Source organism: Marmota flaviventris, chromosome 13 (genome assembly GCF_047511675.1).
Source record: "Marmota flaviventris isolate mMarFla1 chromosome 13, mMarFla1.hap1, whole genome shotgun sequence".
In the NCBI taxonomy this organism is placed as follows: Eukaryota; Metazoa; Chordata; class Mammalia; order Rodentia; family Sciuridae; genus Marmota; species Marmota flaviventris.
In genome coordinates, this window is record NC_092510.1 from 19,160,460 (window position 1) to 19,188,128 (window position 27,669).

Sequence of the window (27,669 nt, forward strand, 5' to 3'; positions counted from 1 at the left end):
ACAGAGGAGTGTGTGCTGCTTTGGGACCGAGCCTGAATTTTCTGGACACCGGGCAGTTGGGAGTCAGTCAGGAACATCCCAGGTCAGGGACCAGAGGACAAAGCCCTCATTCCACCTTCAGGTCACCTGCTGGAGAAGTATCAAGGTTTAGGGGAGGTTCCTCATGTCTGTCCTGCTTGGAGCCTCTTAGAGTTCTCGTGACCCAATTTGTGTGTGGGTTAGAGGCACATAGGTAGGCTGAGACTCTGGTCTCAAAATCAAGGGCAGACTCCTCAGTTGCCTCCTCTTCTCCTCTGTCTTTCCTCTTCCCGCCTTCCTCCCTATCTCTCTTAAGTACCTGCAAGGTACACTGTCATGAGGACTCTAAAGATGGGTGTGAACCAGTTTCAGTCCTTGGTCCCCTCCCCATTGACCTGTGCTGATCCCTATGATAGGAACCGTGTCTTCTCTCGTGGACCTTGCTGTGCAGACCTGGGCACTGGGTGATCCCAGGGTGGGTCTGGGAATGTCCTGGGCCCTCCCAGAGAGTTGTGGGTGGTGCTTTCTCACTCAGCTTAGCCTTGAGGTTGGCATGGTAGGAGAATATTGCTCTCCTCTGGGTAACAACACAGGGATATTTTGGCAGGAACTATTTGGGGTGTGTAGAGCAGCCATGCCTGTGACTACTGCGTGTTTTCCTGGACAGGCGTGTGTTTTTTAAAGCTTCGTGTAGAGTTACACTTCATCCCCTGCCCAACCTTTCACTAAAGCTCCATGGCTTGTGCACACTCTCCTGCGGCTGTAGATCCAGACCCACATTGTGTGCCCCTCAGTCTCTTTAGCTCCTTTCTGAGCAGAATATTACTGCTTGCTGTGATGTCTGTCATTGTCTCCTGAAGGTTCATCTCCTGCTTGTCCTCACATGCGTGTTGACACTCAGTTATCCACATTCACATGCTATTGCTTGAACTTGTCCCCTCACACTTCTGTTTTATTGTCTTTTCTTGTAAAATATATAAAGAATACAAATTTTCATTTTAACTTTTTTTTTCTTTGCCGTGCTGGGTGTGGAATCCAGGGCTTCCCATAACAGTAGGCAAGCACTCTACTACTGAGCAAGGTACACTGTCCTGAGCCCCCGTTTCAACTTTTTTTTTTTCTGTTATTAGGGATCGAATCCAGGGACACTCTACAACTGAGCCCCCTCCCCAGCCCTTTTTATTTTCTATTTTGAAACAGGGTCTCAGAGTTACTAAGGCTAGCTTCAAACTTGCCATCCTCCTGCCTCAGCCTCCAGGTAGTTGGATTATAAGTGTGTGTCACTGCACCTCACCTCATTCTAAGTATTTTTAAATGTAAACTTCAGTGGCAGTTCAGAATGTTCACTATCACCACTACCCATCTCCAGAACTTTCTGTTCTTCCCAGAATGAAACTCCATACTCATTAAACAGTACCTCCCCTAATCTCCCTCCTCAGCCCCTGGCAGCCACCATTCTGCTTCCGGTCTGTGGTTTGGCCTCCTTTGGGTACACCATGTAAGTGGAAGTGTGCAGCATCTGTCCTTCTGTGTTGGGCTTATTTCACTTGGCATAATGTTTTCATCACACTCACATTCTCACATTGGTTCATTTTCACACGTGGACATTCTGTGTGTATCTGTCTCTGTCTCTCATGTGTTCTTATCATTCACTGTGCCTTAAATAACCCAAGTTGCAAATTTTAGCACTTTGCAGTATCTTGGGGGATATTCACAATATTTCTTTAACTCCCAAGAGTATGTTCTTGGTGCTTAAAATGTAGGCCCAGTTTTTCTTTCCCTGAACACCCCCTCTGTGGGTTTGCACTGTGAGCCGCTGTCTGCTGCTACCCAGCTTTGTGGGATTATCAGCTGTTCCCTGCACCACCCTTTCTCTCCGTCCCTCACTGTGGACTTTATATTGTGGGCCCTCTTTGGCTGTCTCTCACCAAATGCTGAACCTGGAGGCCAGGGGTGTGGATTGTCACCCTTATGCTTCAGTTCCTTGCACACATGGGCTTCTTGTGCATCTGTGCAGGTCTGCTGAGTTCCATGAGTCCTCTCATGGGTCATCTGCTAGGGTACAGCTATGCTTTTCCGGTGGCCTTGCCTCCCCTATACCATGGCCATTGGGGTAAAATGTCCATGTCCTTCATGTCAGGGTTCTCAAATCTTGGTACACAAGGAACCATGTGCAACCATGTGCAGAAGGGCAGAATCCATACCTGTTTACAGAAAAGTGTTGTGTCCTTTTAAGCCACCAAGAAGTTTGAATTTTAATTGAGAGGTGCCCCGCCCCCGCCCCGCACCTTTATGAAAAGGAGAGTGGTGCTCAGCTCCTTGGTGTTTAGAATGATGAATGCTCAGAGCTGAAGGAATGCTGTGGTCATGCAGGCCAGAGGTTTTCAGTCTGTGGAGCACGATGGAAAGGCTACAGGGCAGGCAGACCTGGGCTGGGTCCACTGTCATCCTTTTATATGGACAGGACCATGGAGAATTTCCTTTACAAAAAAGAACCACCAAGTGGGGAAAAGGGTGAGCCTTTCCTGCTCATCATAAAAGGCCATGGCCGGTATCCCTGTAATAGAAGACATTGTAACAAGTAAAAAAAAGCACTGAGTTTATTGGATCATAGTTTCACATGACACGGGAGGCTTCAAAAGTGCCTGTCCACTTTTATGCTTTGGTTTTTGATGAAGCAGGGCCTGTGTGTGGAATTGTGGTTGGGCAAAAGGGTATGATCTACCAGAAATAGACAGAGTGGGGACCCAGAAAGGCCTGCCTCTTTGCTCTTCTTGTCTTCTGTTGCAGCACTCCTTTCTTCTGGGTATGGGACAGGACTGGGGTGAGTCTGAGGTAGGTTGGAGAATTTCTTTATGGCCACCTTTTATCAGAAAGATAGGGAAGGTTGGAGTAATAATTTTAGGTTCTGTGGATGGCTTTGGGGAAAATGGATTCTCATTTTTATGACCTGCCCTGAAGAAGAGGAATCCTGATCCATTTTTGCTTCTGGGAGAATCAGGTGAAAAGGCAAGAGAGCAGGAAGAGGTCAGATCTACTTCTGAGGCCTTCACTTTGGGGTATTCTTTGTATATTTTTCTTTCTACCTTTTCTTTCTTCCCTCCTTCCCTTCCTCTCCCCCTTCCTTCCTTCTCTCCTTCCTTTTCCTTTTATTTTGACTCTCTCCCTCCCTCCCTTTTTCTTTCTCTCTCTTCTTCCCTCTCTCCCTCCCCCTCTTTTTCTCTCTCTTTCTCTCTTTCTTCTTTCTTTTTTTCAAGTTGAACCCAGGGACTCACATGTGCTGGGTCAGTGCTCTACCACTAACCTACAACCCTAGCCCAAGGTCTTACTTCTGAAAGTTCTCAAATTTACCCCAGATTTGTTTCAGAAAATAAAAGTTTATTTTTAATTCACCTTTCTTTTTCTCTAAAAACAGGCTTAAAGTTAAGATTTTAAAAATTTCATACTTATCAGGTTTAAGTGTAATCAACATGACAGGGATGTATGTGTGTGCCCTTGTGTGTAGAGCAGTTGTGAAATTTTTTAAACATGAAGAGGGGGATGGAATGACCTACCCAACCCTGCGTGTTCAGCATCAGGCCTCAGTAATAACAATTCCCACTGTTTGAACCAGAAGGATTTCTGTTCATACAGTAATGTGCTGCTGTTCCAGTCAGTGAGAGACTGCACCTACAGTGGTGGTTCTATAAGATCATGACGGGGCTGAAAATTTCTTGTCAGCTTAGAGACATGGTGGCACATCTTATTATTCATGTTTGTGGGGAGGCTAGTGTAAGAATGCCAACTGTGCCACCATCATACAAAGATATGGCACGTACCTTTGCTAATCAGTGACCGTGCTATTGGTTTACGTATTTATTATACTTTTAAACATTTTCTTAATGTACTGCTTCTATTTATAAAATAAGTTTATTGTAAACACTGTGCCTAGGACATCAGCAACCCCATATATCTTGGGTTTATAAATGTGTCTCAGTTGTGTCAAGAGCCTCTTCAAAGCCGGACGAGGTGAGGTAGAGCATGCCTGTAATCCCAGGAACTCAGAAGGATGAGCCAGGAGTATCACAGGTTCTAGGTCAGAAGGGCTGGGAGTATAGCTCAGTGATACAGTGTTTGCCTACTATGTGTGAGGGCACCTTGGGTTCAATCCCCAGCACCTCCAACAACAACAAAACAAAAGAAAGAAAGGGTCCCTATCCAGGGGTTGACCTGGACCATGTAGGTGTGTGAGCACCCTCTAGAATGCTTGTGCAGTGGTAAATTACTTAGGGTGCATCTTTCAGGATGTATTCCCTTCATTAGTGACACATGACTGTGTCTCCAAAAGGTGGAAGTTTCTCTGTCTCATAGTACCATTATCATACCAAACACACAATAATTCCTTAATATAAAATACTTGGTGTCATTTTCTATATTTGTGTATACTTAATCACAAAAGTTCATTATGTCAGCTCTAGGGTTTTGTGGCCTGGACTGGCGATTTCACTGCCATTGTTTAATGGGAACATGCATTCAGTTATCCCTTTCGTTCAGAAGGATGGCAATCATGAAATATTTGAGAGTCAGTGCTTACTTTGTTGGTATGAGCCACTGGGCCTCCCTCTGTGGCTTTCCCCCCAACATTCTTTTTCCCCAGGTACTGTTGTGTCCCTACCAACAGGTGGCTATTGAGCACTTAAAATGTTCCAGTTGAGATGTAAAATATGCTAGCTCAACCTTGAATTATGAAAAATGTGAACTTTCACTAATAATTTTTATGTAGATTACATCTTGAAATGGTAATTTGGGTGTATTAGGATGGATAATATTAATGTTGCCTACTTATTTTTTTTAATTGGAATAAAATTCAGATTTGCTATTTTTAACCATTTAAAAATATATTATGTAATTTAGTTGTTTTTGATATATTCAGTGTTGTGCAACCATCACCACTATCTTGTTGTAGAACATTTTCATCATTCCCAAAAGAAACATGTACCCCAGTAAGCCAGGCCCAATGATGCATGACTGTAATCCCTGTGGCTCGGGAGGCTGAGATAGGAGAATCACAAGTTCAAGGCTAGCCTTAGCAACTTTTTGAGGTCTTAATGTTACTGTCTAGGGGTGCTGGGTTGGTTGTCTCTGTTCAGCATAGACTTGAAGAACAGGACAAAAAGATAGCAAGCAAGAAGTAGGTTTATTACCAAGGCCACAAAGATAAACTTCTCTGAAGAGAAGTGGCTCCAGAGCTGGGAATCTGGCGGGGGAGTTTGGGCTTGTTCTTCTTATCATCTCTGGAATTTCCTCCTTTCCTTATCTCTTCCCCTATCCATGTTCTCCTCACTATTATTGATTTGTCCACGTGTCTATTTTAATTTCCTATTGGATCCTCTGTTTAGGAGCATGAGCATCTGTCTGATTGGGTTCCCTGCTTGAGTCCACGAGGGCTTTGGTCAAGAAGGAAATTGACCTCATTAGAAGATCCTCTCTGTGCTCCTTTGTTCTGGCCCTGTTCCCGACCTCCTCACTCACCATCTTGCCCTGACTGTCTAAGCCCTTGTATATCTCCTTCACCTAGCAACTTAATGAGAACCTGTTTCAAAATAAAAAAATAAAGAAAGGGGATGTGACTCAGTGGTCAAGTGCTCCTGAGTTCACTCCCCAGCACCAGGGGAAAAAAAAAGAAGAAAAGAAAAAATATATATACTCAGTAAGCTCTCAGTCCCCATTCTCTCTCCCCCAGCTCCTGGCAACCACTAATGTACTTCCTGTCTCTCTGGATTTGCCTGTTTTGGATAGATATCCATAAAACTGTACAATAAGTGGCATTTTGTGTCTGACTTCTTTCACTTTGCTAATGTTTCCAAGGTAATTCCTTTCTATGTCTGAATAATATGCCATTGTATATGTTTTTCATTATGTATGTAATATACTTCTATATATTTACAGTTTACCCATTCATCTGTTGATGGACATTTGAGTTGTTTCTGCTTTTTGGAGATAGTAATTTTGCTGTGAGCATTTGTGGATGGGTTTTGTGTGGAGAAACATTTTCATTCCTCATGGGTAAACACCTAGGAATGGGATTGTTGGGTCTCATGATAACTCCATGTTTATTTTGGAGGAATTAACAAACTTTAAAGTAGACAGTATTTTGTATTCTCATCATCTGTCTATGAGGGTTCCTGTTTATTTCAGTTTTTTCACATTCTTGTTAATACTTGCAAGTTTTGTTTTTTAAAAATGTGTAGCCCGTACAGTTGGCATAAGTGGTATCTTTCATGTACTTTTCAGCTGTTTATGTCGTCTCTGGAGAAATATCTGTTCAAATTGTTTGCCCCAGCCTGCTAGACTACTAGAGGGTATTGTGTGTGTGTGGGGGGGGATGGGGTACTGGGAATTGATTGCATCTTGTCTTTGTACTAGGCAAGTACTCCACAACTGAGCTATACCCCTGGTCCAGACAATAGAAAATTTAAATTTCCATTTGTGACTGACATTTTATTTCTATATGCTCTAAGAGATTTTGATACTGGTAAAAAGAAGACTCTAATGAATGCTTCAGTCTTAACCTTCATTTTTATGTAATTCACATGTCACTAAAATTAACTTGCTTTTTAAGGTTAGTCTCTCTCAGGCTGTAATAAGAATTTCATTACAAAGAAATTATGCAGGCATCTGATTGCCCTGGGTTGGCAAGGGTTAGCTAGGATGGGGTCTTAATATTAAGATGGACCCTACCTTGAAAGCATGTTGATTATTTTATTGAGCCAAACAGTAGCAAAACTTAACTCTTCCTTATGTGATCATCATCATGCTTCCAGGTGAGCTTTTTGAAAGTTAGACATCCCCTCCATTGGACATTGAATCCAGGGGTGCTTTACCACTGAACTACATCCCTAACCCTTTTTAAAATTTTGAGATAGGGTCTCACTAAGTTGCTGAGGATCCAGCTAAATTGCTCAGGCTGGCCTGAACTTGTGAACCTACTGCCTCAGCCTGAGTAGCTGGGATTACAGGTGTGTGCCACTGTGCTGGCAAAAGTTAATGTTTTAAAAATAAGCCATTTACATCTTGTTGAGCTTTCAAAATGTGATAATGTAGATTTGTTGCTTTGAAATTTTACTATGAAACATTGGGCTTATTTTTCTAGGACTCGAATGCAGAAATAGTTTGGTCAAATATATTTGTTTCCCAGATTAGAATGATTATACTAAATCTGTTTGTGGATTATACATCCTAATGTCTTCCAGTTCAGTTTCCAGTCATTTCCAGTCATTGCCTCCTTGTATATGTCTTTGTGTCCTCAGGGAATAGTTCACAACACTCCCAAACTGCACCAAAATGTGAAGAACAGCCTGATCAGAGTAGAGCATAGTAAGTCATTTAAGAATACTGTTGAATGTAGGTGTTTTTTTCTTCTATATATGTAGAACCCCCAAAGAAGATAGGAAGCATTTTCATATTTTCCTCAAAAAATGGTTCAACAAGATTTCATATAAATCTAAAACTGTGTATAAAAGATCTTTATGCATTTTATGATCCCTTTTTCCTTAAACGGAGGCTGTATTTTGTTCTTGCATAAGTAAGTAGGTGGGGGAAGGTAAAATATTTTTTTTGTAAAAGTAAAGTCACATGGAAGTAGAAATATCTCTATTTCAAATTGCAGCAGTTACTAAACCCTCAAATAATTGCAAATTCAGTCTAATACAGGCTTTCTTGAGTAGAGGCTAAGGTGAACAGGTGGAAAAGAAACAAGTAAAATTGCCATGATTTTTATAGAAATGATTTATTCAGAAGAAACAAATTTGGAGATAATCAGCATATAATCACTTAAATCTTTTTTTTTCTGTTTTGTTTTAGCACTACTATTCAGAGGCAAGGTGGTAATTTAAGTGTATGAGTCAGTAATGTGAAATTAATTTACATTTTTGTACAGCGACTCTCTAGATTTGAATTTGCACCAGTGACACTTTAACCCACTAAACACTAATTCTTCCTCTCCTGAGGCCCTGGGAAACCAACTATTATGTTGTTTTTATGATTTTTGACTACAAGTGAAAACTATGTAATATTTTTCTTTGGTGACTGGCTTATTATTTTACTTATCCTAATATCTTTTGAGGTTCATCTATGTTGTAGCATGTGTCAGAAGTTCCTTATTTTTTAAAGGCAGCATGATATTCTGTTGTGAGTGTTGTTTATCTATTCATCCATGAATGGCCATTTAAGTTGCTTTTATGTATAACTGTAATGAATGTGGGAATGCAGCTGTCTCTTGGGGGATCTGCTTTGAATTTTTTTGTATATATACCTTTAGGTGGGATTAGAGGATCCTAGGGTAATCTTTTGTCTTTTCAATTGAACATTTGCAAGCTTTTTCCAAGAATAGGAGTTTCCAGGTGTGTAAATTGGATTCCCACTGAGGGTCTCTCATCCCTTCCTGTTTTCTACCCTCTCCCAGGTAGAATAAATGCTCGTCTGCAAAACTCTCCCTGATGAATTTTATTATTGGTTATCAGGACTTCCCTTCTGTTGCCCAGAAAATGTCCCATGTCTTGCGATATCTCAAAATAAACACCAGATTTGTTTGGCAAGGTTGCATCTCTGGGTGCATATCCCTATATTCCTAAACATCTGGAGTAAAACTGTGGTTTCCAATAACCTCACCTCTGTCTAGGCCTAAGAAAGCATGGAGGCTGCACAGAAAGGTCCAGAGCAAACAGGAGGAGGGGCTGGCAAGTTTGTCCTCTTCCACTAGTAATCAGGATGGGGCACAAATGTATCCCCATGTTTTGGCACCATGTTGATGAGTTTGGCAAACTGGTTGATGACATGGTAAGATGTGTGCTTGTCTAGTCAAGCACACATAAGTACTATGTGTGTTCACAAAGTGACCCTTGTTGTTTGATGAACTCTGATATTTCATATTCTGTTCTCCTCTGTTTTCAAGTTTTTGCTTGATTTTTAGCATGGGGTGCTATGATATTCAAGGTTCTCCAAAGAGACTGTACAAATACATTCGAAAAAAGGATTTATTAGGAGAATTGGCTCATCTGATTATGCAGGCTGAGAAGTCCCTTGACAGTCGCAGGAGACCCTGGAATGTTGGTAGTGTGGCTCAGTCCCAAGTCTGAAGACCCATAAGCAGGGAGATCAGTGGTATAATTCTCGTCCAAGGCTAAAGGTCCAAGAACCCAGGAGCTTCTGGAGTAGGTTCTGGAGTCCCAAGACCAGAGAGCCTGGAGTTTTAATGTCCCAGCTGTGTCTCACGAGGAATGTCTACTACAGAAGAGAGAGAAGTCCTTTTCACTACTTGTTTTCTTCTCTTTGGGCCCCAGGGGATTGGATGGTGCTCACTCACTTTGAGGGCAGATATTGTCCACTGTTACTGACTCTCATGCCAATGTCCCCTGGAAACACTCTCACAGACACACCCATAAGTCATGCTCTACCACTTCTCTAGGCATTCCTTAATCCAGTCAAGTCGATGCCTAAAATTAAGTGCCACAGGTTACGTCCATTAAATTGCTGCCCTAGCAATTTGGCAGGTAGTGTAAAGAGCTTGCTCTCTGGAGCATACCTGCTGGGGCTGAACTTTACTTCTCCACAGGCATCTGACCTTGAGCCACTTAAGCAAGATGTGCCTTAGTTTTCTGTGCCCTAAAATGAGATCATACACTGCCCACCTCATACAGCTATTAGGAAGAGTGAGTACTAGGGGCAGTGGTAATCCCAGCAGCTGGGGAGGCTAAAGCAGGAGGATTGCAAGTTCGAGGCTAACCTCAGCAACTTATTGAGGCCCTGTCTCAAAATAAAAATTAAAAAGCACTGGAATTATAGCTCAGTGGTAAAGCAACCTCAGGTCCATTTTCCAGTACAAAAAAAGTAAGTGAGCAAATAGGTAAATATGTGTTACTTAGAAGAGCAGCTGGCATAAAGTGATTCTTCCTGAATACTGGCCAGTTGTTAAACTAGTAACTCAGCACTAGTATTTCTTTTCCTTTCTATTTATTATTATCATGTTGGATTCCAGGTTGCTTCTTCCCTGCTTTGTTGACTTCCCCCACTTATTGAAACATTCTATCCCCCCAGGGAAAGAGTGGCCTCCTAGTGAACACCATTGGATCCCCTGTTCTTCCTTCTCTTAGCCAGCCCCTGGGATTCAGACTTTGATTTGTGAACAATGAATTGACTTCCCTAGTTTCTCCCAGAGGACTTGTGGTATGGGCTGCGGGAGAAGCTATGCCAGCCTGCGAAGTGGTGTTCTGTTCTGGAGTTGGAATGGAGCTAAGGATCCGAGTAGTCTTTCCTCCATTCCAGGTTGGTGGTCGGAAAGCAAATCTCTAAACAGGCAGGTTCCTTTTCAGCTGCAGACATGGGGTAATGCAGCCAGAGCCGAAGGAACAGTTCCCCCGACAGCTGCTTTTGGCTGGGAAGGGGCTGCTCTTTCCTCCTTTTCCAGCAGGTATGTCTTATGAAGCCTAAGTTGTTAGGTCGTGGTGCTTCATTTTGTGCTTGTTTTCCTTGCAGGCTGTTTTAGTGAATAATATCACCACAGGTGAGAGGCTCATCAGAGACCTGCAAGGTAAGCTCCACTCCCCTCCTGTGCCAGCATGGGCTCCTAAAAACTCACCTTTCCTCAGGGTGTCAGGTGGCTCTCCTAATGAGAACCTCATGGTGGGTTGTGGTATGAATAATTGAGCAGTCTTTATTCTTTTTGCCTATCTATATTTCCTTAACAGGTTTTTCCTTTTTAAAATATTACTGAATGTATTACAAACTACTGAACAGAAGAATTCAGACTCTGATTTATAAATATGTTAAATATTGGGCTGGGAAATAGTCAGTGATAGAGCACTTGCTTAGCATGAGCAAGGCCCTGGTTTGTATCCCTAGAAAAGAAATGATTCAGGTCAAGCATCCCTAATATGAAAACGTGGACACCAAAAAATTCCCCCAAATCTGAAGCTTTTTGAGTGCCATTATGGTACTACAAATAGAAAATTCCACACCTGACCTCAAGCAATGGGTCACAAAGTGCACAAAATTATTAAATATGTTCTATAAAATTACCCTCAGACAATGCATATAAACAGAGTTGTACATGAACCATACATGATTTCATGTTTAGACTTAGGTCTCATCCCCAAGATATTTCACAGTATATTTGGAAATATTCCAAAATCTGAAAAAAAAAAAGTCTGAAACCCAAAACATTGCTTGTTCTAACCATTTCTGATAAGGAATCCTCAACCTGTATATGTGAGATGTGTATGATGTGTGTGTGTGTGTGTGCGTGTGCGTGTGCATGCGCGTGCATGTGTATGTATACAGATATACACACACATATATATATAAATATCACACACACATATATACATGTGTTATATACATATACATATGTATATGGTTGGTTTTACATACATGGGATATATATATATACACGTATACACACAATGCATATATATACTTATTCTATTCATGTATATGTATATGCATGACTTATTTAATAAGATTACCCTGAATTTAGATTGCCTTCATGAAGTTTATAAAAATACAGGCTTATACCACTGTGCCCAGAGGCCAGTGGTGTAAGCCTGTATTCTCAGTGACTTGGGAACCTGAGGTAGGAGGATCCCAGTTTGAGGCCAGCCTGGGCAACTTAGCAAGATCTTGTTTCAAAATAAAAAAGGGCTGGAGATGTAACTTCATGATAAAGCACCCTTGGATTCAATCCTTAGTACCATGAAAAAAGAAGAAAAAAAATGTCCACCCCAATTTAATTCACTTTTTTGCTGCTGGTTTATTTAGCAGCTCAGGATTAGTTCATTGTCCTGCATATGGTTCAGTTATAAGAATCTCTTCCTTTAAGTTAGGTTTAATGAAACAATTTTTATATAATAAAGTTTATTCTTTGTATAGTTTCATACAGTTAATAAGTGCTTAGTCTCACAGACCACTGCTGCTGACAGCACATAGCATCAGTCTGTCTGGGCTGACCCCTTTGGCCTCCCAACCCAGCCTCCTTCCAAAACCCCTCTATCATCTGTTCCAGATCAGGCTGTTCTGTAAGTATATACTTTTGAGATTGGTCCATGTTGTGGGTATCAGTAGTTCCTGGAATCCTTCAGTTTTATTTAATTTTATTTACCCACAGAACATTCGGTGGCTCCTTTGTAACTGTTTTTCCTTTCACCCTGACTGGGCCGTCTGTTGGCTACTGCTCTTCTCTACAGAGTTTTTCTGAGCCAAGTGATCAGATCAGACAGAGCTCTTTCTGAGCCGAGTGATCGGATCAGTGGGATGGGGCCAATGAATTTCCTCAAAGAAAGCTGCTATTTCTCTGGTTAGAGGGTTGGGTGGTTAAATAACCACAGGACCTTGGAGAATAGCTTGGCTGTGAATATGTGACAAGAGAAGGATATTGGCGAGTAGCCAGGGGCAGGGTGTCCAGGGGTAGCTGCTTATCACAACAAACATGGAGACCAGTGTTTTACAAATTGAAGGATACTCTTCCAGGGGTGTGGGACAGTGGTGTGTGTGACCTTTTGGAAAACTCTGGACTTCTGCAGTCTTAAGAAAAAAACAGGCAAATAGAGGCTACCAACACATTTTAAGAATTGGAGGTAAAAAAGGAAATTTAACAGACATTTGAAAAAGAACCAAGATGCAAGTTCCTGTGGGACTGATGATCTTCTGAGGCTGTCTATGACTGGGTGTGGTGACCGCAGGGGAAGGGCTGTTCTCCAGCTTTCTCTGTCCCTCCTTATGCCCTTTGTGTTACTGCCCTTGTGTTCTGACGTGTGGTTGCTTTGTGTTTTGGCTGAGCAGCATGACAGCCATGCCAGTGATCTGTGTTCTCCTTTTGGCTTAGACCAATTAAAGGCCCTGCAGAGGAATTATGGCAAGCTGCAGCAGGATGTGCTCCAATTTCAGAGGAACCAGACCAACCTAGAGCGGAAGTTCTCCTATGACCTGTAAGTATTTTAGGATCAAGTATCCACTCCCTGGAAGGCCACACCTAGGGTTTTAAGGCAAAGGACAGTCCAGCATGCTCATTCTTCCTGTTATGGAGTTTTTATGTTCTAGGGCTCTATGAAAAAGGCAGAGTCCCTTTTGGGCTTCATGTTCTTTAAAAATTATCGTGCATTTTATTTTTTAAGTGTTAGCAGTGCTTCAGAAGCTATGGAGTAAGCACTGGGTAGAGTGGTGCATGCCTGTATTCCCAGCAACTCATGAAGCTGAGGCAGGAGAATTGGCAAGTTAAAGGCCAGCCTCTGCAATTTAGTGAGACCTCATCTCAAAATGAAAACCATAAAGGACTGAGAATGTAGCTCTAGAGTGTTTCTGGGTTCAATTTCCCATATTCCCCCTCCCCCCAAAACCCAAACCATGGGGTTTCAGCCAGCAAGGATTCATAAAATAAAATAAATAAGAAAGGTGGATTTATACGCACACAAGAGACATAGCAATTCTCAGCAGGAAATGAATTGCTTAAAACCATAAACCATAAAACAATGTAACCTAAGGTTCTGTAAAGTGCAGGTGTACTGGTTAAGAAACTACTTTAAAAAATGTATTTCAAGAGTTCTCAGATGTGAGCTAAATCAAACTCATAAACTTAAGATATTCCAGCACAATACCATTGTGGATGCATTGTTTTCTTGAGGCTTTTCAGTGTTTTTCCAAATTTTTGCACCAAGAATGGAGTACTTACATGATGAAGGTAATAAACTTAAAAAGTGGGCTAAACCAATTTACAAGGTAGAGAATAAAATTGTTATTCATTTTCCAACTTTTTTTTCCTCATAAAAGCAATATAACAGAAGTATAGGAATTCAAAGAGAACCTAACTTCTTATGACTGCTCTCTCCCCTTTGACTGACTTCTCAGAAGTCCATGCCCAAGTCAGATGATTTAAAAAAAAAAACATAATGGTAGCCATAAAATTTTAACATTTGTACTTGTTTGCATATATGAAATTTTAACATTTGTACTTGTTTTTTTAAGAGAGAGAGAATTTTTTAATATTTATTTATTTTAGTTTTCGGCGGACACAACATCTTTGTATGTGGTGCTGAGGATCGAACCCGGGCCGCACGCATGCCAGGCAAACGCGCTACCGCTTGAGCCACATCCCCAGCCCTGTACTTGTTTTATATATAAAATCCACATAGTGTTTCTTCATTTAAAAATTATTTTTTATTTTTTCCTCATACAAGACATTTACCTGTAGCATTAGTTTGTCACTAAGTGTAAATTTCCAGATGGATTTCTGAAAGGATTTTGCAACTGTCAGTCACTAACAGTGTAGGAAGAATAAATTGCCTCACACTCATTGTCCTCCTGGGGATGCCCATGTTCTTCAGCATTGTCCATGCACCTTCATTTTTACCTCATCACTTTAAAACTGAATAACCACTAAAAACATGAAGCTCCCAAAACAATCACATGCTACTTAACAATGTAATAAGTTCTGAAGGATGCACAGTTAGGTGATTCATCCTACGAAAATTAGAGTGTACTTCACAAACTAAGATGGTTCTGATGTCAGTAGGCCATATAATGTTATGGGACCACTATTGTGTATGCAATTTCTTATTGACCAAAACGTGTGGCACATGACCTACCTAGCTGTGTAGAGGACATGAGCAAATAGTCAAAGGGGAGCAGAATTACAAAGTATACATGTGGAACCTTATTCAGCTGTGTCAGTGGTTCTGTCTCTCCCCACTTCCCTCCCCCTTTGGCAGTACCGAAGATCGAACCCAGGGTCTTTGCATACTAGGTATGGACTCTACCACTTAGCTACATCCACAACACTAGTGGTTCCCAAGTGGGGGACATTCTTGACTACAAAGTTCTCTCTGAGGACATTTTTGTCACAACTTGGGAGTATACTCTTGTCATCTAGTGGGTGGACACCAGAGATGCTGTCAAACATCCTATATAGCTTCCCAAAGTGAAGTTTTAATTTGGCTCAAAATGTCTATAGTGCCAAGGTTGAGAAACCATGAGTTAGCCTGATAATCAAAGAATTGCATTTAATAAAAATGAAGTATCCCAGTCTTATTATTATTCATCCTTAAAAGGCACCTTAATGTAGGGAGCAGTGGCATGCACCTATGTAATCTCAGCAACATGTGAGGCTGAGAGGCAGGAGGATCATGAGTTCAAAGCCAGCTTCAGCAACTTATCGAATCCCTAAGCAACTTAATGTAAGACCCTGTCTCTAAATGAAAAATAGAAATGGTTGGGGATATGGTTCGGTGGTTAGGTGCAATCCCTGGTCTGCCGCCCCACCCCCACCCTCAAAAAGACAATGCCGATGGGTGGTGGAGTGGTGCACTCCTGTTCTCCCAAAGATTCAGGAGGATGAAGCAGGAACATGGCAAGTTCAAGGCCATCCTGGGCAACTTAGTGAAACTCTGCCTCAAATTAAGAGTTCTAAAAAGTCTGGGGATATAGCTTAGTGGTAGAGTACCCCTGGGTCCCTAGGACCATAGAAAACAAAACAACCTCCCCTCCAAAAGAAACATATTAATGCTGATATCTCCCTTCTGTTGATTGAAATGTGCAAAGCCACTAATGGACTCACTTGATAAATATTAACCCAGAAGATTTGGACCTAGTTGGAACTCTGTTCCCCTGCAGGCAGTGGTGGTCTCTGCTAAGCTAGATTGATTTATGTCCATGAATGTACTCTTTCTTTTCTGATAGAGGTTGGTAGCTTAGACTGAAAGCTCTTTCTGGCTAATGTGTCTGTTTCATCCAAGGCCCTGTGCCAGATATGGGAAGCTGTCTGAGGAAGCTATCATGGAATGTTTAGAGGCTTAGAAAGAGCTAGTCGTCTTTAATTCTCTTTAATTTTTTTGACAATTGGAGAAAAGATGTGGACATCTTGTTAAAAAGTTTACCAATGGATATATATATATATATATATATATATATATATATATATATATATATACACATATATATACACACACACACACACACACAAAATTGTGCTCAATTTGTAGGATTCATAGGTTCCTGAAGCACACCCTCCTTTAAGTCATATTGTCTGGTCTAATCCTTGTATAGAAGGCAGTGAGAACCCAAAAGCTGGTGGATAGGCCAGGCTTCTTGATGGCACAGGGAGTTCTTTGTGGGAGTCAACTCACATCTTCACTTCTTACTCCTTCACTTGTGACAGACATCACTAAGTGATCATTGCACTCATCCAAACATAGCCTTGCAACCTTTCTCCCCAGAGCACTTTGAGTCAGAATGAGGTGCACCACTTGCCATCTTATGGCCACACTTTGAAGAAACAGATTGCAAATGCTGGTATTAAAATGTTTTAGTGATCCTGAGTCATGGTCAGTGTCTGGATGATGGGATTATCTCAATTAATGTCAGTACATTTACCTCATTTATGAGCCACCTGAGGCTTTCAGGAACTAACACAGTCACAGTCAACATGACCTGTGTTTCAGGATTTAGCTTTGCACTGAGTTGCTGTGCTTAGTGCTGTCAAGCTGGAATGTGGAAAATGGAACTTCATTTGAACAGCAGAGATAGAGGCCTTTTGTTCTTACTTTGGCAGGGTTGGGAGCAGGTGGAGCCAGTGTTTCCCTTTGTTAGGTGCAGAAGTTTGGGGATAGCAGTGACCTGCTTGCTCAGCTCCTCAGGGTACAGATTTCTCTTTTTGTTCTCTTTTGTGCACAAGTCTACCACCAATAGCTTATGTGTTTCTGATAAGTTTATTTCAGTGAATTTTTCATTTGATCTGTGAGGTGTCTGAGGTCTACAACTTTGTTTCATTATTTCTCCAGCACCTGATCCCTTTCTGTGTTGGTAATGTTGTGACCCAGTGGTCCTTTGAACTGAAAGGTTTCCTCCAAGTTAGGACCTGAGTGTAGTACTTACATTTAGCTCTGAAATGCCTGAGACTCAGAAAAGGTGATGAGTGGTAGAGAGTGCTGTGCAATCAGGAAACCTTGAGTCTGGCGTCTGGCTTCTGGCTTCAGTCTGAGTGGTTTGGTCCACTGCAGGCAGTCGAGTCACCTCTTAGCTTCCTCATTAGCAAAGCAAGTGGGGATTCTCTCAACTGCTCTGACACTTGCTGAAGCACTCCAGGCAGAAGACTGAATCCTCCAACTCTGTCCCATTAGCATTGCTTTGACAATACTGGTATCCTTCAATCCATTTCAGTTTTGACTCTAGTACCCCAAGTTAGCTCAGATAACACAGGTTAAGAGGTCCCCATTTCACATCCCAGCCACAAGTCCTTGGTGTTCCCAGCTCCCCCTGCCACTCTGCTTAAATGGCTAGATTTAAGGGCTACCTGCCACTCCCCTCAGGTTTGATTTACCAGGATGACGGGAAGAACCTAAACAACTATACTTACTATTACAGTTGTACTATAAAGGGGACAACTTGGGAATAGCCGAATGGTAGTGTTATAAGGCAGGGTCTAAGGTCTGTGTGGTGGTGAGTGGGGTAGGAACCTCTGTCGCTGTGGAGTCAGGTTGATAGACACTTCCAGTGCCTCGTGGTCTAGAGTTTTATCTAGGTTTCATTATGCAAGCATGATGGATTAAATAATTGGCAACGAGCTTGAACTCAATTTTCAGTCCCTTTCCCCTCCCTTAAGGGGTGAAGAGCCACATGTTCCAACTCACTGGTTCTATGATTGATTCTCCTGGCAGTCAGCCCCGATCCTGAAACCCCAGCCCTGCCTGACTCCATGAGTATAAACTCAGGTGTGGTCCTGAGGAGCTCATTATAAATAACAAAAATATTCCTATCACTACTATTGTCAAAGACCAAATATATACATATGTGTATATGAATATCTTTGTATGTTATTCTACAGATTATATTTAATTTTTTTTAATTTTTGTAATCTGTGTAGTTCACTAGTTTTAGACCAATGTGACAGATCTTCAGTAGGTTTCAGATAACTGCAGGGTTCTATTTTTCTATTTAATCGTTGAAAAGACATACATTGCATTGTCTTTAAATGCCCTGTCAGTTACAGAGTCTGAGATAGGAGAGTGATGACTTGTGTCTCTTAACTGAAGTGGCTCTCAGAATCCGGCAGGGAAATACACATCCATAAATATTTACCCTTTCTCTTTTGCTTTCTTCCACCAAAGGAGCCAGTGTATCAACCAGATGAAAGAGGTGAAGGAGCAGTGTGAAGAGCGGATCGAAGAAGTCACCAAAAAAGGAAATGAAGTTATAGCCTCCAGAGACCTGAGTGACAAAAACAACCAAAGTCAGCAGGTAATTTGGGGAAATTTTCTGCCAAGGATGTCTAGACAGTGTTGCTGTCTCCTATTCAGGCATTTTGTTCCTTTTATGTGCTGATTTGCTCTTTCTCTACTCTCCCTTGTGGGTCTGGTTCCCTGTGGTACAAAGCCTCTGTCCTAGGATTCCCAGATTCTAGTGTGCTGGTCTCCAGCCCCAGTTCCCACGCTTGAAGCTCACAGCCACCCTGGGAGATGGTTGCTTTTGCTCACCAGTTGTGAGGACACTTCGGTGCCTGTGGAGATGTTAAGAACTTAGGCCAGGGTCCAGCTGGTTGGTGGTAGACCCATCAAGAGCCTAGGTGTCTCACCTCTGGCACTGTCACCTCCCTCCTGTACCACACACAGCCCAGGAATTTGCTGCTCAAGCATTCTGGAGATCTTTGCTTTTAAAAAATAAAGCAGCTTTAGTGAGATATAATTTATACATCATGTGCTTCACTCATAAGCTTTATAACTCAATGATTTTTGGTGTCACAAAGTTACGTAACCATCAGTACAATCAATTTCAGAAGATTTTGTAGCAAAAGAAACCCTCATTAGTTTATCTTTGATAAACCAATAACAGACTAACACTGTTCTACTTTTTGTCTCTATAGATTTCCCTATCAGTGTGTTTCTTGACAGTGGAATCTCAAAATGTGTGACCTTGTGTGTGTGGCTTCTTTCACTGAACATAATACTTCTAGGATTACATGTGTGATATTGTAGTACTTTACTCCTTTTTATGGATGAATGATATTCCATTCACATTTTGGTTATTTATTGTCAGTTCATAGATAATTTGGGTTTGTACTTTTTTGGCTGTTGTGAATAATGGTGTTATGAACATTTGTGTACAAGTTTTGGGGGTACATATTTTAATTTCTTTTGGTCAGTATCTAGTAGTGGAATTGCTAGATCATATGGTAATCTGTATTTACCTGTTGAGAAACTACCAGACTATTTTCCACAGTGACCATACCATTTCCCATTTCTACCAACAGTTTTTTAGAATTCCATCTCTTTACATCCTTGCCAACTCTTCTTACTGTCTTTTTAGGAAAGCCTTCCTAATAGGTGTGTATTAGTGTCTTGTGGTTTCTGTTTGCCTTTCCTTGATGACTAATGATGTTGGGTGTCTTCTCACATGCTTCATTGGTGATTTGTGCATCTTATTTGGAGAAATGTTCAGATCCTTTGACCATTAAAAAATTTTTAATTCATTTTATAAGATCTTTATATATAGATTATGTTAAATGTATAATTTGCAAATATTTTTTCCAATTCTATGGGGTTTTACACTTTACTGATGTTGTATTTGAAGCATAGAAGCTTTAAATTTTGATGGAGTCCATTTATCTGTTTTTCTTTTTTATTTTTTTCTCTGTGTCAATCGAGGAATGTTTTTCCTAACACAGGATCATGAAGATTACTCCTCTTTTCTTCTAAGAGTTTTATAGTTCTTAGCTCTTCCATTTAAACTTGTGATCCATTTTGCATTAATTTTTATATATGTGTGGGGGTAAGGCTCCATCTTTCTGTTTTCCACGTGAATAACATTCTATGTTCTCAGTACCATTTGTTTGAAAAAAAAAGACTGTTAATTTTTACACTGAATCATATTATATCATTGTCAAAAATAACTTTTAAGTATGAGGGCTTGATCGAGGTCAGTCTGGGCAACTTAGCAAGACCCTGTCTCCAAATTAAAAATTTTAAAAAGATTTGGGGATATAACTTTGTGGCAGACTATCATGGGCTCAATTATCAGTACCAAAAAGAGATACTGGAAAATCATTTGAATAACAAGACACTGGAAAAAGGAAAAGTAAGGATTAAAGGAGAAGTTAATGAAATAGAGAATAAAAAATAAGATGGAAAAGTCAATGAAATCGAAAATTATTTAAAAAGATGAACATAATTGACAAACTCTTAGCTAGATTAGTAAAGAAACAAATAATCAAATTACTAAAATGAAAAATGACAGGAAATCACCACTGACCTTACACAGGACAGTATTAAAAGGGAGCAGTCTGGGCAAGTATATGCTGACAGGTCTGATAACGCGGATGAATGGATAGGTTCCTACACAGATACAAACCACCAAAAGTAACTTAAAAAAGAAACATAAAAGTCTGAGTAGACCTATACAAAGTAGAGATTGAATTAGTAATTTTAAAATTTCCCCTCCACCCAAAAAAATCTGTGCCTAGTATTACTAATGAATTCTACCAAACATTTGAAGGTCTCCAAATTTTTACAAACCCTCCTAAAAACCAGAACAGGAGGAAGTATTCCCCATTTCATTCTATGAGCCCAATGTTACCCTAGTACCAATAACAGATGAAGACATTGTAAAAGAAAATAAAACTACAGCTAGGCACTAGAACTCTCAATACTAGCAAATCAATTCAACATAATAATTACATAAAGAATTATATACCATGGGCTTATCCATGAGTACAAGGTTAGATTAACTTCCAAAATTAATTGCAACAACAACAAAAAAAGATCACAGGATCACTTCCATAGATTCAGAAAAAGAATCTGACAATCTAATAGCTCTTCATGATAAAAATGATTAAGAACAAAAGGAAACTTCCTCAGTTTGATATGGGAATCTACAAAAAACAATACCTAGCACCAAACTTAATAGTGAAAGACTGAATAATTTATCCCTGTGATCAAGAACAAAACAAGGAGGTCTGCTCTCACCACTTCTATTTCTATTGCATTAGAGGTTCTCTCCAGGACAGTTAAACAATAAAAAGAAACAAAAGGCATGCAGATTGGAAAGGAAAAAGTAAGGCTATCTCTATTTGTACCTGATGTAATCTTGTATACAGAAAATCCTAAGGAATTACTAAAAAACCCAAATAAGAGCACAGGTGTGTTTCTAGATTCTTTTTTTTTTTTTTTTTGCGGGGGGCAGGGGGGGGGCGTGTTGATGCCCCATTGTACCAACATCATTTGTTGAAAAACACTGCCTTTGCTTCATTTTACTGTAGTTACTCCTTTGTTAAGTTTGTGCTGGGCATGGTGGCACATGCTTATAATTCCAGCTGAGGTAGAAGGATCACAAATTCAAGTCCAGCCTTGACAACTTAGTGAGACCTTGTCTAAAATTGTTTAAAGTGGGCTGAGAATGTGTCTCAGTGGTTGATTGCCCCTTTGTTCAACCCCAGTACTGGGAAAATACACACACACACACACACACACACACAACAGTTTGATGTTGGAGCTGTCTGTTCCATTGGTCTATTTGTCTTTCACCACAGTATATTGATTACTGTAGCTTTATAATAAGTCTTAAAGTCAGGTAATGTCAGTCTTCCTACTTTGTTCTCCTTCAGTTTTGTTACCTTTGTTACCTCTTTTGGGTCTTTTGGCCTCATATAAACTTGAGAATTTGTTTGACTATATCCACAAATAATTTGCTGGGATATTGATCAACAAGTTGAGAAAAACTGACATTTTCCCAATATTGAGTTTTCTTGTCTCTGAAGATAGAGTATCTATCCATTTATTTAATTTTTGATTAATTTAATGAGAATTTTATGACTTTCCTCATGTAGATTTTGTGCAAGTTTTGATATAGGCTTATACTTAATAGTCCATTTTGGGATGCTAATGTAAATGGTATTATATTGTTAACTTCAAATTCCACTTGTTCAGTGTTGGTATATAGGGAAGTGATTGGCTTTTGCATAATCACGTTATATCCTGCAACTTTGATATAATCACTTATTATTCCTGGAGGGGTTCCTTTTTTTGGACGATTCTTTCAGATTTTCTACGTAGATAATCATGTCATCTGCAAATAAGGTAGCTTTATTTATTATTATTTTTTTCACAATACCTTTACTCTATTTATTCATTTGTATGTGGTACTGAGAATCCAACCCAGGGCCTCACACGTGCCAGGCAAGCACTCTACAGCTGAGCTATAGCCCCAGCCCAAAGGTAGCTTTATTTATTCCTTCTCAATTTGTATATATTTTTTCCCTTTTCTATCTTTTTTCATTTCTGGGACTTGTAGCACAATGCTTAAAGGAATGGTGAGAAGGAGCATCCTTGCCTTGCACCTAATATTAAGTAGAAAAAAGTTTCAAATTTCTCATCATTAACTATGATATCAGCAGATTTTTTGATAGATGTTCTCACTTGAGTTGAAGACGTTCTTGTCTGCATCTGTTGATATGACCATGTTGGCCTTTTGATGTGATAGATTACATAATTGATTTTCAGATGTTGAATAAGTCTTGAATACCTGAGATAAATCCTATTTGGTCATGGAATTTTAATCTTTTTATGCATCATGGATTTAATTCACTAATATTTTGTTGACAAGTTTTGCATCTGTGTTCATAAGAGATGTTGGTCTGTAGTTTTGTAATGTCCTTATCTGGCTTCAAGTAATGAGTCAGAAAACATTCTCTTGTGTTTTGTGCTTTGAAAGAGATTGTAGAGAACTGGTGTAATTTCTTCCTTAAATGTTTGATAGAATTCACCAGTGAACTCATCTGAGTGCTGTGCTGATTTATAAGGTTGTTAATTATTGATTCAGTTTCTTTAACAGAGGCTGTATTCAGATTGTTATGTTTTGGCAGATTATCATTTCAGAGAATTGCTTCATTTCATCTAGGTTATCAAATTGAGCATTTTATGATTCCATTTTCTCTCCTTTCTTGTCATACCAGTTATACTTTTTTTTTTAAATGGCTACCTTAGATTTTGCAGTATACTTTTATAAACAGTCTGTGCCTACTTTCAAATAACATTAGGCCAAAGGTTGCTTGAAGGCCTTGTAATAACAAAATAATTTTTATTCCTACTTCACATCCCTTGTATCATTGCTGTCATTGATTTTGCTTATAGACATACCTAAGCAGACAGATGTACATGTTATATCCATAAGCATACATAATTGTATATGTCATTGATACTACTTTGACCAAACTATTCTCCATTAGATCAATTAGAATAAGGAAGATAAACATTTTTTATTTTGCGTTCACTTATTTGTTTTTCTTTTCTTACCTTTATGTACTTCTGAGTTTCTTTTCTTTTCTTTTTCTTTTTTTTGGTGGCAGGGGCGGAGTGGACCAGGGATTGAACTCAGGGGCACTCGACATCCCCAGCCCTATTTTGAATTTTTATTTAGAGACAATAAAGTTGCTTTATGCCTTGCTTTTGCTGAGGCTGGCTTTGAACTCATGATCCTCTTGCCCCAGCCTCCCAAGTTATAGATTACAGGCGTATGTTACTGCACCAGGCTGTACTTCTGAGTGTCTTAAAAAAAGACTTTTAACATTTTGTGCAAGGCAGGTCTACTGGCAACAGTTTCCCTTTCTTTCTCTCTCCCCCCGCCCCATTTTTTGAAGCTAATTTTGCAGGACACAAAATTCCAGGTTGAGGATTTTTTTTCCCTTGCTTCTCTTGTTTCTGAGAAGTCATATGTAATTCTTAACTTCTTTCCATGAAAGATAAGGTAGGTCTTTTCCTTTACATTTCTTTCAGGATATTCTGATATTCTGTGGTTTGAAAATGATATGCCTGGGCTGGGGATGTGGCTCAAGCGGTAGCGCGCTCACCTGGCATGCGTGCGGCCTGGGTTCGATCTTCAGCACCACATACAAACAAAGATGTTGTGTCCGCCGAAAACTAAAAAAAAAAAAAAAATAATTCTCTCTCTCTCTCTCTCTAAAAAAAAAAAAAAGAAAATGATATGCCTATATGTGGGTTTCTTGTCATTTACCAGTTTTGTGTGTGTGTGTGTGTGTGTGTGTGTGTGTTCGCTGAGCTTCCTGGATTTGTTGTCTGACATTAATTTGAGGAATTAAATTATTGTTTCAAATATTTCTTCTCTGCCTTTCTCTCTTTCTTCCTGTTCTTATATTTCCATTACACATGTTAAACCTCTCATGGTGGTCCAGTACTTGGATACTGTGCTTGTTGTTTTTAGTCTTTGTTCTCTTTTCAGTTTGGGAAGTTAAATTACCTCAAACTCCCCGCTGACCAGCAGACCGATGCAGGAACCAAGTCCCTGGCCCAGGACCACCCTGCCAACCGGCAGACCCATGCTGGAGCCCAGGCCTGCCCAACCTCCATCTTGGGACACTACAGCCATCGCCATAGCCCTCCCCATGCAGTAGCCTCCACCTTGGACAACAGATAGGGACTAGAGACAGCTGCATCTCCAAATAGGCAGCCCACCCTTTTAGCCCCATCTCTGAAAGTGGTTACATCCATCATGGGACACCCCCACTTCTATCTTGAGTTACCTACACTATTGCCACAACCACCTTTAGTCGCAATAGGCATCCATCATGGGACACAAGCCAGGGACAAGAAGCCAAACACCAAGGTGAGATACAGGTAATCTGCAGGGACACTACAAGATTATAGGATAGAAACTGTAATATCTCAGATCTGCACTACAAGAAAGGAAGATACACAGACAACATGAAAAAACAAGGAAAGAAAGTGTCCCAAACAAACTAAGATACTACAATAGTAGAATCCATGAACAGCACAGTTGATGAAAGGAGTTCAGAATGTACATAATTAAAATGATCTACAAATTAAAGAAAGACCTAAGTGAGCAAATACAGGCAAAAATTAATCACTCCAACAAAGAGATAAGGGCAAATACAGGTAGGAAAAGATTACTTCAAGAAAGAAAGATACTGAAAGAAAGAAAAAAAATCCAACAATCAGAAATCCTTGAAATGAAGGAAACAATAAATGAAAGAAAAAACTCTACAGAAAGCATCACCAACAGACTAGATCACTTGGAAGACAGAGCATCAGGTAATGAAAGCAGAATATAGAGTCTTGAAAATAAAGTTGACCACAGCAAAGATGGTAAGAAATCATAAGCAGAACATCCAAGAATTATGGGATAGCATCAAAACACCAACTGTAAGAATTATTGTGATAGAGGAAGGCACAGAGATTCAAACCAAAGGAATGCACAATCTCTTCAATGAAATTATGTCAGAAAATTTCCCAACATTAAGAATGAATTGGAAAATCAAATACAAGAGGCTTACAGGACACCAAATGTACAAAATTACAACAGATCTACACCAAGGCACATTATAATGAAAATGCCTAGCATACAGAATGAGGATAGAATTTTAAAGGCCACAAGAAAGAAGAATCAGATAACATATAGAGGGACCAGTTCAGATCTCAGCAGATTTTTCAACCCAGACCCTCTAAGCCAGGAGATCTTGGAACAAAATAATACCAAGCTCTGAAAGAAAATGGATGCCAACCAAGAATCTTGTATCCAGCAAAATTAAGCTTCAGATTTGATGATGAAATAAAAACTTCTCATGTAAAAAAGAATTTACAGTGAGAAAGCCTACACTAGAGCGTTCTGAAGCAAAACATTCCAGGAGGAGGAAATGAAAAACAACAATGAAAATCAGCAAAGGGAGGAGCTTCACTATAGGGAAAGCCAATCAAAGGAGAAGCCAAGTCAAGTTAAAAACCAAAATGTCTGGGAATACAAATCATATTTCATTAATAACCCTGAAGGTGAATGGCCTAAACTCATCAACTAAGACACAGACTGACAGATTGGATTAAAAGAAAAAGAGCCAACAATAATTGCCTTCAAGAGACTCATCTCACAGGAAAAGACATCCACAGACTGAAGATAAAAGGACGAGAAAAAACATACCACTCACATGGATCACGTAAATAAGCAGGGGCTTCCATCCTCATATCAGATATATCCACTTTACTAAAGCTAGTAAAAAGGGATAAAGAAGGACATTTGTACTGCTTAAGGGATTCATACATCAACAAGACATAATAATCATAAATATCTATCCCCAAATAATGGGGCATCAATGTATATCAAACAAACTCTTCTCAACTACAAGAACCAAATAGACCACAACACAATAATACTGGGTGACTTTAACACACCTCTCTTACCACTGGATAGATCTTCCAAACAAAAACAAAAACTAAACAAACTAGAATTCAATAATACAATCAATATGTTGGACTTAACTGACATATATAGAATATTCCATCCATCAACTAGCAAATACACTTTCTTCTCAGCAGCAAATGGATCCTTCTCCAAAATAGACCATATGTTATGCCACAAAGCAAGTCTTAGCAAATACAAAAAAATAGAAATACTCCCCGACCATAATGGAATGAAATTAGAAATCAACAATAAAATAAAAAACGGAAGCTACTCAAACACCTGGGGACTGAACAATACACTTTTGAATGAGGCATGGATAACAGAATACGTCTGAGAGGAGATTAAAAAAAAAAGTTCTTAGGGCTGGGGATGTGGCTCAAGCGGTAGCGCGCTCGCCTGGCATGCGTGCGGCCCGGGTTCGATCCTCAGCACCACATACAAACAAAGATGTTGTGTCCACCGAAAACTAAAAAATAAATATTAAAATTCTCTCTCTCTCTCTCTCTCTCTCTTTAAAAAAAAAGTTCTTAGAGGTAAATGAGAACTCTCACACAACTTATCAAAATCTGTGGAACACTATAAAGGTAGTGCTAAGAGGAAAGTTCATTGCATTAAACTCATTCGTTGAAAGAAGGAAAAAGTCAACAAATAAATGAGCTGATATTACATCTCAAAGCCCTAGAAAAAGAAGAACAAACCAACACCAAAAGTAGTAGAAGACAGGAAATAATTAAAATCAGGGCACACATCAATGAAATTGAAATGAAAGAATTCAAAAAATTGACAGAACAAAAATTGGTTCTTTGAAAAAAACAAGTAAAATTGACAAACCCTTAGCCACCCTAATGAAAAGGAGGAGAGAAAAAATTTAAATTATCAAAATTCATGATGAAAAGGGAAATATGACAGATACTATATTGAAATACAGAAGATAATTAGAAACTATTTTGAAAATTTATACTCCAGTAAAATAGAAAACCTCAAAGATACCAACAAACTTCTAGAGGCATATGATCAACCCAAACTGAGTCAAGAGGACACACACAATTTAAACGGATCAATTTCAAAAGGAAATAAGAAGACACAGTCAAAATCCTACCTACCAAGAAAAGCCTGGGACCAGACAGATTCACAGCTGAGATCTACAAGACTAAAAAGGAGAATTAATACCAGTACTCCTCAAATTATTCCATGAAATAGAAAAGGAGGGAACCCTAGGATCATCCCGATACCAAAACCAGCCAGAGACACATCAAGGAAAGAAAATTGTGGAGCAATATCCCTGATAAACATTGATGGAAAAATTCTTAATAAAATTCTGGCAAATCACATACAAAAACATATAAAAAATAAACCCTGGAGTTTATTCCAGGGATGCAAATTTGGTTCTACATACAGAAATCAATAAATATAACTCATCACATCAATACACTT

General features: G+C 39.7%; 1 protein-coding gene across 2 annotated transcripts in view; it reads left to right on the forward strand.

Moving 5' to 3' along the window:
* Window positions 1-27,669, forward strand: part of Golm1 (golgi membrane protein 1) — a 68,927-nt gene that overhangs the window by 30,762 nt on the left and 10,496 nt on the right. For both annotated transcript variants that reach the window (XM_027920577.3, XM_071600501.1), the window contains exons 4-6: window positions 10,531-10,585; window positions 12,875-12,977; window positions 18,147-18,276. In XM_027920577.3, coding sequence (XP_027776378.1) covers window positions 10,531-10,585; window positions 12,875-12,977; window positions 18,147-18,276 — 288 coding nt within the window. The remainder of the gene's footprint in view (window positions 1-10,530; window positions 10,586-12,874; window positions 12,978-18,146; window positions 18,277-27,669) is intronic.